This window comes from Eschrichtius robustus, chromosome 16 (assembly GCF_028021215.1).
Source record: "Eschrichtius robustus isolate mEscRob2 chromosome 16, mEscRob2.pri, whole genome shotgun sequence".
Lineage (NCBI taxonomy): Eukaryota > Metazoa > Chordata > Mammalia > Artiodactyla > Eschrichtiidae > Eschrichtius > Eschrichtius robustus.
In genome coordinates, this window is record NC_090839.1 from 91231948 (window position 1) to 91247267 (window position 15320).

The 15320-nt window shown below is 46.1% G+C and overlaps 1 protein-coding gene across 1 annotated transcript in view; it reads left to right on the forward strand.

Moving 5' to 3' along the window:
- Window positions 1-15320, forward strand: part of GNA12 (G protein subunit alpha 12) — a 117201-nt gene that overhangs the window by 49249 nt on the left and 52632 nt on the right. Inside the window, exon 2 of the mRNA XM_068565516.1 lies at window positions 1274-1489. Coding sequence (XP_068421617.1) covers window positions 1274-1489 — 216 coding nt within the window. The remainder of the gene's footprint in view (window positions 1-1273; window positions 1490-15320) is intronic.

Here is a 15320-nt window from a genome sequence, read left to right on the forward strand (position 1 = left end):
GGAGGGAGCTCACAGGAACATCTCTAACCAGGCAGTGCGGGTCCCTGGGTCTGGAGGGGAGACTGTAGCTAGTTTCTGGTCACCATTACCACTCACCTTGGTGGTTCAAGGCAGGTGCTACAGCAGAGGCAGGCAGCATGGACTCGTCTCCTTTGCCCTGGTTTGGGGTAAACCATCGAGCTGCACAGTGTCAATGGGGGATTGTATGTTATGTGACTTATACTCCAACAAGGCTGTTCTTTGTTTTAAAAAAAGTAAGTGCCAGCTGGGCAGTGATGTCCTGCCGTTCTCTGTGCTAGGGGACAGGGTACTGCTGTCCATCGTTCCAGGTCCCCCAGACCACTCGGAGCCAGCCAAGGCCTTTCCAGGTAGGGAGGGCCCCTTCTGCTCTGGCTCATCCAGTACTGACGCTGCCAGGGAGTACTGAGGGGGTCCCGTCAGAAGAACTCAGAAACTTCCTTAGATGCTGTGTTGCTAACTTTGAAGCACTAACCTGAGAAAGATGGGCTAGACCTACTTCCTTCCTGCCCAGGGAGGCAGTTTTCACCACGACAGTGTTTTCCACAATTTGGCCACTTTCCCTAATACTATTTTAGTTTAGGCTGTTTCTCTGCCCCCTTGACCCTGTCAGTGAGGTAAGGAAAAGGCAGAAAATCCTAACTTTATTTTTAACAGTGGGGAAATAAGCAAATCAATGAAAAACAGTTTCTCATCATCACAAATCTAGAACGTGATCCCCCAGCTCCTGTTTCCAGTGGGCGGGCCGCTTGCCTTGTGTCCATTTCGGTCTCCTCCCGCCTCGTGACTGCCTGTGTGTTTGCGTTCCCCACTCCTTTTAAGTGGGATGAGCAGTGTATCCTCTGGTGTGGAGGAGCTGCCAGACTTCAGTGACGACGGCAGCTGTAGTACTACCGTTGTAGTTGTCTTAAAACACTGTCTCTTTCACTGACGTGGTTCACGCTTCGTTTTCAAATGTCACTTTGCTGGGTTTGTTGCTGCTTCTTCCCCATTCAATTTTCTGCCTTCCGGGACCTTTTCAAATGAGTGACAGCAAAGGGCAGGCCTGTGATGTGATCTGTGTGTCCGTCTGTCTTAATAGTTACATTCCTGGGAGCAAGACATTCATGCCAGGACAAAACAAACCAAGAGACAAATCCTGGTTGCAGCTTGTGAGTTTCCTGCTGTATGACGATTAATGCCCACATCGAGGTTCTCTGTTGTGATTTAGCCTTTGCAGCACAATGAAATCCTTTTGATTTCTTTTCTTTCCTAGGGCTCAAGGGTTCTGGTTGATGCACGAGACAAGCTTGGTATTCCTTGGCAGTATTCTGAAAATGAGAAGCACGGGATGTTCCTCATGGCCTTTGAGAACAAAGCAGGGCTGCCCGTGGAGCCTGCCACCTTTCAGCTGTACGTACCTGCTCTGAGCGCGCTCTGGAGGGATTCTGGCATCAGGGAAGCTTTCAGCCGGAGGAGCGAGTTTCAGCTGGTGAGTGAGCCCTCTGTCTGTACTACACGACTGTGTTCTTGACCTTTGATAGAATTTCCTTTAAAAACTGTAAAACTACAGGCAAGCTGTAAATTGCTCTAAACCCTGATATTTAAGAACGGAAACACATAACAGAGGCTAATTAAGCTATCTAAATGGTTTGAGGGGAACGAAATTAATTCACTCAGGCTAGATAAATGTTTCTGTTCAAGGAATATGAAGGATTCTTAAAATAGTCAAGATTGGTGTAACTCAAGGAGCTCACATTTTCTAGATCTTGTTCATAGCAGGAAATTAATGCGTCCTTAAGAGAACTTTCCAGCTGTGAAGTATGGGTCCTGCCTGGCAAATCATGAATGTTTTCAGATCTATGCCTGGGAAGCTAATCTGAACCCTTCCAAGTTGTTCCCTGAGGATTCTTTCCTTTTATTTTAAGGTCTGAAAGTTTCACAAAGCCTAATCATCTTTGTCACTTAGCTTCATTTAGGATATGAGTCTTTAAACAGAAAATTTGGGGTGTTTAGCCTATTTGCATTCTGGTTTTTTCCTGAGTATCCTTCAACATTAACTGCATATGAAGGTGAGTATCATATTTCTCCTATAACTTGAATAGATGTGCCCGGCTGATATAAATGCACCCCCCGGGGTGTCCAGAAATCGCACTGACCTTCACATCCCTTTGCCCCTGAGAAACAGGTTCCCAAGTTTTAAGTCACCGGTCCCTTGCCTCTCTTTATGGTGTTGCCATACTATGTATTTATTTTTAAAAAAGAGTCTTGAGTTTTCCCTATTTTCAAACTTTACATAAATGGTTTCATCCTGTATGTATTCTTCCGTGACTTGCATTTTTCACCCAGTATTTTGAAATTTATTCATGCGGTGCATGTGGCTGTGGTCCTTTCATGTTCGCTGCCGTCTGCTATCCTCTTGTGTGGACACACTCGGATGCGTCCATTCTCTCGTGCATATACTTTGGAATCGTTTTCCGTGTTTTGCTATTACAAACAAATCTGCTGCGCTCTCTCCTGTGCTCCCCCAGATGCACGTGTTCAGGCATCTCCAGGACATATACCAAGGAGGGGAATTGGCCAGTTGTAGGGCATATATGCCTCCAAATAGACACAATATGTCAAGTTATTTTCCAGAGTGATTATACCAGTTGTGCTTCTGCCAGCAGCGCAGAGCTCCTGTTGCTCTCATCCTGGCCAGTCTTTCGTGTTATCAGACTTCAGAAATTTTTAAGAATCTCCTTTTAGCCGAAGGAGCCAAGTACACTATATTTTTATAGTATCTCCTTAGGGTTTAATTGACGTTTCCCAGACTTATTGGCTGTATGTGTTTCCTCTTCTGGGAAATGCCTAGTCCTGTCTTTTGCCAGTTTTTTACTAATGAGTTACATGTAGTTTTCTCATTTATTTGCGGGGTTCTGCACAGTCTGCCTGATAATCCTCTCTCAGTTCAGCTTCCATGTGCTCTTCACCTGATCTCCCCTGATGCTCACGGCTTACACAGTCGTAGCACGCTCGTCAAAAGCGGGAAACTGACGTTGGTACGGTACTGTCAATTAACCCGTAGACCTCATTCAGGTTTAACCGCTTTTCCTCTAAAAGCCCTTCTTACAAGGCAGGATCGGGCTCGGGACCCCACCCTGCATTTCGTCCTTGTTTCTTCTGAGTCTGCTGTCAGTGACAGCCCCTCGGTCTCTCCTGGGTTTTCATGACCGTGACACGTTGAAAGAGCACCAGTCGGTCATTCTGTAGAATGTCCCTATTTGGGTTTGTCTGGTGTTTTCTCATCATTAGAATGAGATGATGCGTTTTTTGGCAAGAAAGCCACTGAAGTGATGTGTCTGCCCAGAGCATCCTGTCAGGGGTACATGCTCTCGATACATCCAGTTCCTGGCGATGTGAGCCTTGGTTACTCGGTTAGCAGGGTATTTGCCAGGTTTCTCCACTATAACGTTACTACTGTTCTCTGTAACATAAATATTTGGGGGAGATACTTTGCAACTATGCAAATATCCTGTTTCTCTTCAAGCTTTTGCCCACTAATTTTACTGTCCATCGGTGGATCTGAAGGATGACATTTTTATAACTCTTTCATTTTCACATTCATTCTCAAGTTAAGTTTAAAAATTAAAGTGAAAGAGTCAGATGAACTAGAAGACAGATTTGCCATAAAAAGGAAATTTTAATCTTCTAAAGGGCAGGAATATCAGAAACAGCGAGGGAATACACAATATCTAAGTGTGAAATTGGGGTTTAAGTCTTCCCTTCCCCCTCTGCCCCAATAAACTCACATGGTCTAGGGAAGAAGATTCTAGTCTCTTCAGAGCTTGGATGGAAGTTGCTGTTATCAATTGAGAATTTACCAAAGAAGGAAATATAAACGTCCTGAGCTGAATATTTGCAAGTAGTGTTCAACAGCGTGGTGGGGTGGTTTTGTCAGACTTTTATGTTCACCGTCCTCGATTGGGTGCAGTGTTTTGGAGCAGGAAGGGCCCTCCTGGCTGGTACATGGAGCCCTTGTCTCGCTACAGATGGGGAAATAAACACAAAAGGTCATGGCTTCCCAAGGCCCTATCTTTTTTTTTTTTTTTTTTTTAACCGTGGCATGCAGGAATCTTTGTTCCCTGACCAGGCATTGAACCCGTGCCCCCTACAGTGGAATGGCAGAGTCTTAACCACTGGGCCACCAGAGAAGTCCCCAGGGCCCTGTCTTCTTAGCAGTCACTATGAGGAACTCGGGCCTAAAAGGCCCGTCTGCTTATTTCTTTCTATAGTCACTTATTAGTTAAGCATTTATGGGGCACCTACTGTGTGCGAGGCACTGTGCAGTATGCTGGGGACATGGCAGGGAATAAGACCAAAAATGAGCCTGTCTCCAGAGAGCCTTTGCTCTGGACCTGAACCTGGCGAGTGACCGGGGGAGGTTGGCTCCAGGTGGGTCCGTCATCCCATCGTTTTGATCTTATGCTTCAAACAGCCCGACTTTGTGAGGGTGTGGTTACCTGACAAGTGTTCACATGTTGTGTGCTTTTGAACTGCGATGACCGAAAGCAAATATGAAGCTGCTGATTTTGTTTATTGGAGGGTAAGTATGTGAGTGTCTGTTATTCTGATGTTTCGTACTGTTCTATATTTTTATTTAAAAAAATTATAGAGCATCTTATTAACTCGATGGACAATAGGCCCTTAATAGTCTTTATGTCAAGATAGACAGTTGCAACCTAAGCGTCTTAACACGGTGTGGTCACTTTTCTCTTCGGATCCTTTGCTTAGTGTCAGAAACCTTTCCAGGGTGATGTTTCAGCAACTAGTTTTGTTACCTTCCTTCCCTCCCCAGGTGACAGAACTCTTAGAGCCTTTGACGGTCTCTCAGTGGAGACCCAGCCGCCGTGAGACCTGCTGTCAGCCAAGTGTTAGACGCTGCCTGTTTCCTCTGCTCCCTTGGTTTTCCTTGCCATTCCAGGCAGAGGCAGAAACAAGAAGGGGAAGAAGAAAGGCAGTGTCTGGTGACTGCCTTGTGAGGGCCTTTCCTCCTCAGAGGGGACTCTCCCTGTCCCGAAAAGGAGAAACCTTGCCCTTCTGACAAGTCACCTATTCCTGCGTAGTCACTGATGTCAACTGCCATTTAGACACAGGATTCGATAGCACTTCTCTGGCTTCATAAAAAAGAAAGGAAGATAACCTTGCTATGTTAGACCTTATCTTTCAAAACACATTTGAGGAAGACGTAGCAGAACACTAAAAGGAAAGTTTTTGTCATAAGTCACATAAATATGGTCTATTTACATGCCCTTTCTCCAGTAAGAGAATTTCGAACTTGTTAAACACATCTGGCAAATTATCATTAACTAATGTGCTTATGATACAGCACATGGGTAGTACTTCCATGATCTGCTTTCGGTTACGTACACCTTTTAATCTGGGGTCTAGTTCTGGAATGGTGCAGCAGGCGGGCTGGTGGTCTTCTGTGTGTATGTAACTCCTGCACTGATAGTGACTGAGAATTTGTACGTCGTGGTCCTCCTTGCCGGGCGGTGTGGTGGGCGCTCTTTCAGGGAGCCTGTTCTGTGTGCCGGGCACTCTGCCGAGGTCAAGTGCAGTTTCCTCAAAGAGCTGGTAAGACAGATATCCAAGCAAACAATTGCAATAAAGTGTGCTAAGAAGTATAACTGAGGAATATCCAGGTACATTAGGCATAAAGGAAGAAGGTAGGCAGTCCCACCTGGCAGGAGGAGTGGGGAGATTTTTTGGAGGAGATCTTCTCAAGGTTAGGTAGGAACGAACTGGGGCCACGGTTGGGAGGGAGGTGGCAGGGGAGCCTCGCCAGGGAGCTGCAGAGCTCCGCGCCGCCCGAGCAGCGCTGCTGCGCCAGGAGAGGCCGCCCCGGCCGGTCGGCAGGCTTTGGTGTGCAGGGAACAGCTCTCCCACTCCAACTGCCTTCACGATAAGGGACTCGGTTGGCTAAGTGCGGGGCTGGGGGTGAGGCGGGAGCTTTACGTGTGGTTTGCGCTGCTTCTCCGCGCTTTTCGTGCCTCTGCCCCTCCTCTGTGCCAGGTCAGTTCTGGCCTGGCTGCCCCTGAGCAAGGCCTCGGCAGTGCCCGCCGCCTCCCGGAGCACAGGGGTCCCGTGCAGGGAGACGCTGTCCAGGGCTGCTGAGGCCTGGGTGAGTCTCCACCCCTCACCCTCCTGCCGCGGGCACGTGGTCTGCAGGCGGCACAGCGGGGGTGGGGGGTTGACCACGCGGGCCACGCCGAGCAGCTGGGAGTCACCTGTAAGCAGAGGGGCCAGTGAGGTGTGTAAAGAGAGAGGAGCGGACCCGATTGCCAGTGCTTCCAGAAACCACTGGCGGTAGCATGTACGATGGGCTGAAGGGGGCAGACTGGAGGCGAAGGCCGTGGGGGGCTCCTGTAGAAGTCCGGTTAAGGGACTGTGAACTTGAACCTGGGCAGGAGGGTTCTTAGCCTTAGCCTTAGGCCTTAGTCTTGGGATTTACCGCTCCCAGTTCTTTGCACAACTCTTTGCTTGTTCTCTAGTTAATCATCCTCTTCATCATCGTCGTGCCCTCCAAACATGCCGTGTGAGCAGGGAAAATCAGTAGGTACAGAGCTGCTGGGATAAGTGGAACCAGTTTTTGCTTTTCACAACTGTACTCTTGAAATTGCAGCCCAGCAGCTGCATTTAACAACTTACTGTTCCTATGGGTTCAGTGTGTCTTTTCTTAGAGGATTGGACAGTTACGGGGGAGTTTGGTACCTCTGCTCGAGTCCTCACCTAACTTCCTCTTGTCCGATTATGAGCCTGGCATTTGCTTGTTCAGAAGTTTGGGGGACTTTCCACAGATGAATGTTCAGCACACATGGAGAGTACAGTTTGTTCTCTCCTCGGATGCTTTTTGCTTCACACTTGGATATTAAAAAAATTTCACTGTATTGTGAATCGTCTTTTACTTCCTTCTAGTTCCTGTTTCGAAGTGGCAGGGCCTTGTGCTTTCTTGAAAATGCCTTCATCCTCTTGGCTTTGGAAGATGGAGCTGGAGACTCAGTTCAGAGGAGGGAGTTTACGTTGATGGCACAGTGTTTCTTGATTTCTGGAAGTCAAGTGATCCTGCTAATTACAGAGGTTTCTTTTTTCTGTAGTGTTTAGAAGAATTGAGTCTTTGTAACATTACCGGAGATGGCTGAATTGCTAGAAAAGGCTCACTCTAAGGCTGAATTTTAGATGTAGAGGAGAGACCCATCACGGTTGTGTGTGTGTATGCCGCTGCATTAGAACCAATTGGGTGTGAGGTTTTAAGAGGAAAATTACCCTGCGGCGAAGTGAGTAACGTGCTGACTATAAGAAGAATCGCCGGAATTACCCGCCTAGTTCCTAACATAAAATCCACGTGTTGTGCTCGATTTTTGTGATGTCTGGGGCTTCGGAATTACTCCGGGTTTATTGCCTCAGCTCACAGAGGCAAGGTCCACACTGTCAGCACGGCCTGTGGTCTTTGCCCACCCCTCACCCGATGGATGTGCTTTTTAAGGGCTGGAGAACCATGGTTTACAAGTTCTCAGGCTTGGAATGCTTCTTTGGTGAAGCTCTGGGATAAAGTAGTGCCCAGAATTCTCCTTTGCATTCCTGAAGCGAACAGCAGCTTGTGCTGTGTGGTGGTTACATCTTTTTAGAAAAAAAACAAGAATGAGCCAATCACTTTCCAGAAAGGCCTGACACCACAGGTTAGTGTTCCTTTGGAAACTTGCCTGTGCTTCTGCTAGTATTATTTTAATTGGGTTTCAAAATTCTTTCTCTGAGCTTGCTTAGTAAGGAAGCTTTTGAGGCGCTAGAGGGCGGGGCTAAATGGAAGAGGAGGTGATTTGCAGCCACAGTAACTTTTTGTAACTTTCTTCGAGGCCACATGAAACAAAGTGACATATAGTGACAGGCAGTTTGGGGCATTTTCTGTGCCCAGTCCCCTGTCCTTCTAGGAAGGGAATCGACTCTGTAATGGCTTGGTGGTTACTTTCAGCCACTTGGGGAACAGTGTCATGGTAGCTGGTTGACTAAGAATAAGTCCTGAAGTAGCAGCATGTTTGGCGAGTGACAGGTGACACCCGTGGGCTATTTGGGGGTAGCAGTGCTGTGAGAATCTAGAGGTCTCTCTGCCAGTCTTGAGTGTTTCCCAGGTCCACCCCTTGTTCGTTGTAATCCTTTTGCTTCTTCCTCTTTTCTCTGCTATTAAGATATCCTGTCTCTTGATTTTTTTAAATACCGTAATCCACGGTTTAGATCAGAGGGAGACAAGGGAACCCCCAGAAAGTGTGATAGGCACGGTGCCTTCAGCCCCAGGTTTTCCTGTGGTACAGTCTGGAACATTTCAAAGAGTCTTTCTACTTCGAAACGCCAGTGGTCCCCTGCTGTTTGTGGCAGGTGGCAAGATTCCTGGGTGTCTGTACTTTTTCCGTGAAGCTGGGTTTCATGTGATGGGAAACCCCAAACAGCAGTGACTCTTCCTTTTCCCTGTCAGATGAAAGAAGGGGTAGCCGGGTGGGTCTCTGTCCAGACCCTTCCCCGTGTCCTACTCCGTGGCCCCTGTCCTCAGACTTGGCCACCAGCCTGCGTCCCAGCCAGACAGGAGGGGGCGGAGGGGGTGGAAGGAGAGTCCACCCTCTGCCTTTTAGGGCGGCTTCATGCAGGTGCGGTCCAGCGCGCCTGCCTCGCCCTCGCCCTTGCCCTCACCGGCTGGAACTTGGTCCTGAAGCCTCTGCCAGAGCCCTTTTTGGACCTTTTTGCCTCTGAGATGATGGGGGAGGGGGCCGGTGATGGGGGGCTGCTGGTGCTTAGTGTGGACCCCAGGGAAGACGGAGTCGGGCGTGCTATTCTCGAGGCGTTACATTCGGGCTAACTGCGAAATCTCGCAGCTGTGCTTACCGTCTTGTGTGTCTTTTTTAGCTTCATGGAATTCATTCATTCAGCAAATATTCGTGGAGCAGCCGCCCCGTGTCAGGCACTCTAATCAATCCTGGGAAATAGTAGCAAACAAACAAACAAAAAAATCCCGGCCCATGTGGAGCTGACTTTCTGACAAGAGGAGACAGACGGTAAATAAATTAGTAATAGACGTGTGTGTGCACGCGCACGTGCATTATGTGTATTAGTGTGTGCACGCATGCACGAGCATACATGTTGTGTGATTAGAGAAAAGTGAAGCGGGGAACTGGGTAGAGAGTGTGGAGAGGAGCCTCGATGGAGAAACAGGGTGGTCACGGGGAGTTTCCGTAGCGATTCTTGGGCCTCCCCACCTTTTGTTTTCCCTTCCATCGTGGTGGCCGAGCTGGGAATGTGGCCACAGGGCCAGGCTGCATGTCCTGCTCTCCCTGGTTGGGTGCAGCCGTGGAACCAAGGTCTGAGACTGGCCCTCAAAATGACCGGACAGTCCGTCCCGGCCTCTCTCCTCCTTCCCGCTAGCCGTCCAGTGTCGAGAACGTGGGCAGTGGGCAGGCAGCACAAACCTAAGAGGAAGCAACACACACCATGTGGCCGAGGCACCCCAGCCCACGTTTGTTGAAGCCTCCATGTTTTGCCTCGTTGCCCTAACTGATGGAGCTCCCCCAAGTGGCGTTTGAGAACTCTCTGAAGGAGACGGGAAGGCAAGCCCTGGGGGAAGAGGGAAGTGTGTTCTAGCCCAGAAGAGTAACAGGTGCAAAGGCCCTGGGGTGGGGGCAAGTGTTGTGTCCCAGAGCAAGCAGATGGGGGTCGGGGGGGGGGGGTCTGCAGAGCAGAGGGGCTTATGGAGGCCTTGTGAGGGGCCACTGGAAGGACTTGGGCTTTGGGCAGAGGAGTGATACGGTTTGATTTACGTTTTACTCGGATCACTTTGGCAGCTGAATGGATAAAAGAAACAGGGAGGCCCTTTGGAGGCTTTTGCCATGATCTAGGTGGCAGGTGACGGCGGCTGAACTGAGTGTGATGGTGCCGGGGGTGATGAGGAGTGGTTGGGTCTGAGTATCTGAGACCCGGCGAGGATTGCGTAGGTCATCTAGTGTCGCTGCCCGTCCAGCTTAGGGATTCTCTCGGCATCAGGCCTGACGGTCGATACTGAGCCCGGTATTTTATCTTTCAAATTTCGGACGCTGGTGGAGAGTCCATTTCTCTTCTTTGTGGTGGCTCCCAGGCTGCTCCACGCATCTGGAGCAGCCCCCAGGGCGCAAAGCACGTGCAGCCACACCCGCGCCCATCCGAACGTGTCTGCACCTTATTCTCGAGGTCCGTGCTCTCCGCCGGGACACACATTTCAGACCGTATGACCCAGTCTTTCTGCGAAGATCAATTGGCCTTCATTTCCTCACGTCTTACCGTTAGGAATGCCAAGAGGAAAGATCTTGAGCTGAGGAAGGCCAAGTTAAAGCAGCTTAGAGACCCCACACCTCCGCCAGGTGGCGTCAGTCCCCGTGTGTGCGGGGTGGCAGCGAGGTGCGTTCTGAAGTCTCCAGGTAGTATTTGGTTAGGGTTTAATTAGAGAAAACTGAAGCCAGCAAATGGTACCAGTTTACACTCCTACCAGCTGTACCTTCTGGAATGGTGTATGAGAGCATTTTCCTCCAATCCCTCAGTCATACTAGTTTTATTCTTCTTATATTTTTACCAGCCTGATAAGTGAAAATTCCCATGATTTTTAGTTCTTTTCATGTGTTTATTAGCCATTTATATTTATTCTTTTGTGTGTTGCTGTTGATACCCTTTGCTTCTTTTTTTCTGTTGGGAATAAGCACCACTAGGTGCTCATTTTTTCTAACACATTTTGTTTTTAACTTTTTATTTTGAAGTAATTATAGATTCACGGAAAGTCTAAAAGATAGTACAAAGAGGTCCCTCACATCCTTCACCCAATTTCCCCTAATGGTCAAGTTACATCTTACGTGAGTACAGTCTGATACGAAAACCATGAACCGGACATCGGTACCCTGTGCATGTGTGGTTCTCCGTCATGTTATCACATGGGATTGGTGTAACCACCACTTTGATCAAGATAAGAACTGCCCTGTCCCCACAGAGATGGCCCTCCCACTGACCCGTTATGGTCACCCTGCCCTTCTCCCTCCCGCATCCCTCACCCCGGCAACCACTTATTTGTTCTCCATCTCTAACATTCTATCATTTGGGGAATATTGTGCAAATGGAATCAGATAGAATGTGACCTTTTGAGGCTGACGTTTGTCACTCATAATGCCGCTGAGATAGATACACCCAGGTTGTTGCAGTATCAATAGAATATCTTTTCTGAGCCATATTCCATGGTGTGGAGGTGCCACAGTTTTTTATCTAATTATAGTCAGATACACAGACATACACACATATATATACACATACAGCTAGATATACACATATATTTGAAGAATGCATCATTTTTTTCTGACGTCAGAAATGTCAGAAGTTAGTGAATAATTTCTAGAGAAAATGGAATTATCGGCAATTACTTTCTTAGTTTGGGTTTGATACGGTGTGTGTGTGTGTGTGAGTTTTTAACCTTTCAAACTAAATTAACTTTGCTAGTGTGGTCCATAGGGGAGAATCTCAGTCTTCCTAAAACTTACTGTTAAGGTCGGAGGGACTTGAGAAACCCTCTAAGCAAATCCTGTTTGATACTGAGACAATTTGCGGCCTGGGAGTTGAAGAAATGTGCCTGAAGTGGCAAAGCTGATGAGCGGCCCAGCCAAGATTAGGGCACAGGAACCTTGACTAGCTCTTGCTGGAGGCATGTTCAGGCCTTGGACCCAGCTCTGCAGAGGGCGGCACTCTTAGTTTGCCTCCGGAGTGGCTCTTGCCTGAGGACGCAGAAGCAGGAAGCGGAGGTATTTGCTACTCTTGGATCATGTGCTGGTGAGAAACTTATGTGTTCCTGCTTGTGATGCTAGCCTTTCCCCTCCATTTCATTAATCACAAAGAGTATTATATACTTATAGACCTCAAAAAAGCTATTCCTTAAAAAAAAAAAAAAATGAAATGTTACGCATTTTAACATAGATCTTTGTGAAAAATGTTGCTGTAAACCTTCACCTCTGGAGGGGTTGTAAGCCAGTGACATAATGGCCCAGGGTGGAAATGTGATATATAGTAGAATCAATAATGGAATATGTTGCATGATAACAAGGCCAGAAACCCCAAAGAAAAAGAATAATGGATTTGACTAAGTAAACATTTTTAACTGTTGTATGGGAAAAGTCAGCATAAAGAAAGGTGTAAAAGATGACAAATTAGAAAAAAAATCCGCAACATAAAACAAAGGTGTTTTCTGTATGTTAAGAGAGGGTATAAAACAGCTGCAGCCTGCAGGAGAGAGCTCTTGTAAGTGTATAAAAGAAGACTGAGTGAAAGAAGAAGTAGGATTACCAGCCTTGCTACTAACTATGGAAATGCAAATTAAAGCAGTAATGAGATAATCTTTGTCGGTTAGATTGATGGTGATTAATAATGTCCTGGGCTGATTGGGGTCATAGGAAATAGGTCCTGCATACACATAGGTGGCAGGAGTATAATGTGGTTCAGTTTCTCAGTTTGTGTCAAAACATAAAGTGCTATATCCTCTGGAGGTAGTTCAACTTCCAAGGAATTTATCCTAAAGCCATAATTATAAGATTTCCGGCTTCTAATTACAGTGGAATAGTTATCTAGAGACTTCTGCTGAAAATAATTTAAAATGCTAGATAAAATGTTAAAAATAACTTTATGAAAGCAGCTAAGCGCTGACAAGTTTATAAAGTATGACCAGGCCAAACCCTAAGAGAGAGTTGAACCTCGAGAGATAAGCGGACCCCTAGCAGTGGTTTTTTCCTGAGAGAGCTGGTGATCTAAATCATGAACCTGAGCTATGATGTTCGACAGACTTTTCAGGGACTCAAAAAGAGGTAGAAACTTAAGATCATCAAAGTTGAGGAATTGATAGGAGACTCTTCCATAATAAGCTGGGACCTCAGAGGGTGAGGATGAACCAAAAGTAAACCCACAAAAGGGGGAGAGAAGAGAGCTTTTTGCTTGGCTGCTGAGCCAGGGCAGGGAGGAGGGAAGAGGCAAAGAAAACCCACCTGTAGCCTGGCTCCTCAGGGGACTTGCCACCCAGAGTTACAAGAGCAGTCCAAGAACCCCAGTGCTCTGAATTTAGGTTAAAGTGACACCAAACAGGTAGTGTGCCCAAGTAGCAAATGGAAACCGTCTCTGGAAAAGACACTTGAGTCCTAAACCTTGGAGATTCCCCACAAATGATGTTTTTGAGGACAGAGGGCATCACAGAGATAGCCAGAGTCACAAGGAGACAGGGCACAATGCCTAGAATCAGAGGAAAGAACAGACAGCAGAAATGGACCCACAGTCTTCAGGTATTAGACTTATCAGACACAGATTTTAAAACAACTATACTTTATAGCCATGTAAAGTTGTACATATAAAGTATGTGCATAAACAACTATTCTTTCTACATATATAACTTTATATGTATATAAAGAAATAAAAGTTAGAAAATATCTTCAGGAAAAACTGGAAACTTACTAAAAGTGCTGTAACATATTTTGAAAAAACAAACCAGAACTTCTAGAATTGAAAAATACAAAAACCAAAAGTAAAAACTTGGTAGTTTGTACCCCATAAAAGAGAGTATTAATAAAGTAGAAGAAATATTGGAAGAAAGTATCAAGAATGTAGGACAGAGAGACAAAAACAGGGAAAAGATAAAAGATAGGTTGAGAGGTATCGAGGATGAAGTGAGAAGGTCTAGTATACATTTAAGCAGGACTTACAGAAGGAAGACCAGGGCAGGGGCAGTACTGGAACAGGTAACGGCTGACAGAGTGTATCAAATCACAGGGTCAAGAATCCCAGTGAATCCCAAGCAAGATTAGTTATTTAAAAAGGCTATAACTAGATAAATCATAACGAAACTGCAGAAAACCAAAGACAGAGGAAAATCTTAAAAGTAGCTACAGAAAAAGGTAGAGATGAACTTTCAGTGAGTGACGGTATGACAGCTTTCTTCCCCAAAGCTGCAACAGAAGCCAGAAAGAGTAAACGATACTTTGAGGTGGTGCCTGTGAGAGAATGTAACTCCTAATCTAGAATTCTGTAAAATTGAGGGCACAAAAGGGACATCTTCAGACAAAGTTGATCATCAGCAAATCCTCCCTAAAGGAATCATAGGGGCTACACTGGAAGCAAGAAGAAAGGGATTCCAGGTGGAGGGTTTGAAACATAATAAAGAATGGAGACTAATTTGCCTGGTATTTTTTCTTTTGTTGGTGTTGCTTTTGGTGTCAGATCCAAGATCAGGAAGGTTTACCCCTGTGTTTCCTTCTTATATTTAGGTTGTTCGACTACGTTGTGGTTGTCTATCCATTCTGGGTGAATGTTTGTATATGGAGTGAGGTAGGGGTCCAGTCTCCTTGTCTTGCACATGGACATCCACTGTTCCAGCACCAGTTGTCGAACATCTGTTCTTTCCCCATCAAGCGGTCTTGGCACCCTTGACGAAAATCAATTGGTCATACATGTCTGGGTTCATTTCTGGATTCTCAGTTCTATTCCATTGGTCTATGTATCTGTCCTTATGCCAGTAACACACTATTTTGATTACTGTAGTTTTGTAGTAAGTTTTGAAATCCGGAAGTGTGAGTCCTTCAGCTTTGTTTTATTTTTCTCATTGTGGTTTTGGTTTGCATTCCCGTGAGGATGAATGATGTCACACCACTTAGGAAGAAGAATAAAGTGGGAGAGACTTGCTCTTCGTGGAGGTCAGCAAACTACTGCCTGAAGGCGAACTTTCTTTTGGCTTATTTTTGTTTGAACCCCTAGTTTAAAAAAAAAATTTTTTTTTACATTTGAAGAAGAATATGCAGTAAAGATGACTGTATGTGGTCCCCATAACCTAAAACATTTACCATCTGGATCTTTACAGAAGAAGTTTGCTATCCCCTTCTCTAATAGATACTGAGATTTATTTTTTAAAACAATTTAATAACCAATATAGTGGAGGTATTGGAACAGAATAAGGTAAGCAAATTGGTGGAACCACATAGAGAACAATGAAAATGGATCCCTATACACACACCCAATTTCAAATGGCTTAGAGACCTAAATATGAAAAGCAAAACTATGTATCTTTTAGGAGGTGATATAGAAGCATCTTCATGATCTTGGGGGTGGGGAAGAGTCGAAGTCATTAAAACTGCAAATGCAGAAGGAAAAGATTAATACTTTGACTACCATCAAATTAAGAACTTCTGTTCATCCAGAGAACATGTTCACCATCTATAACCTGCAAAGGAAACGTGTCCAGAATGTTTAAAGAACCTCCATAA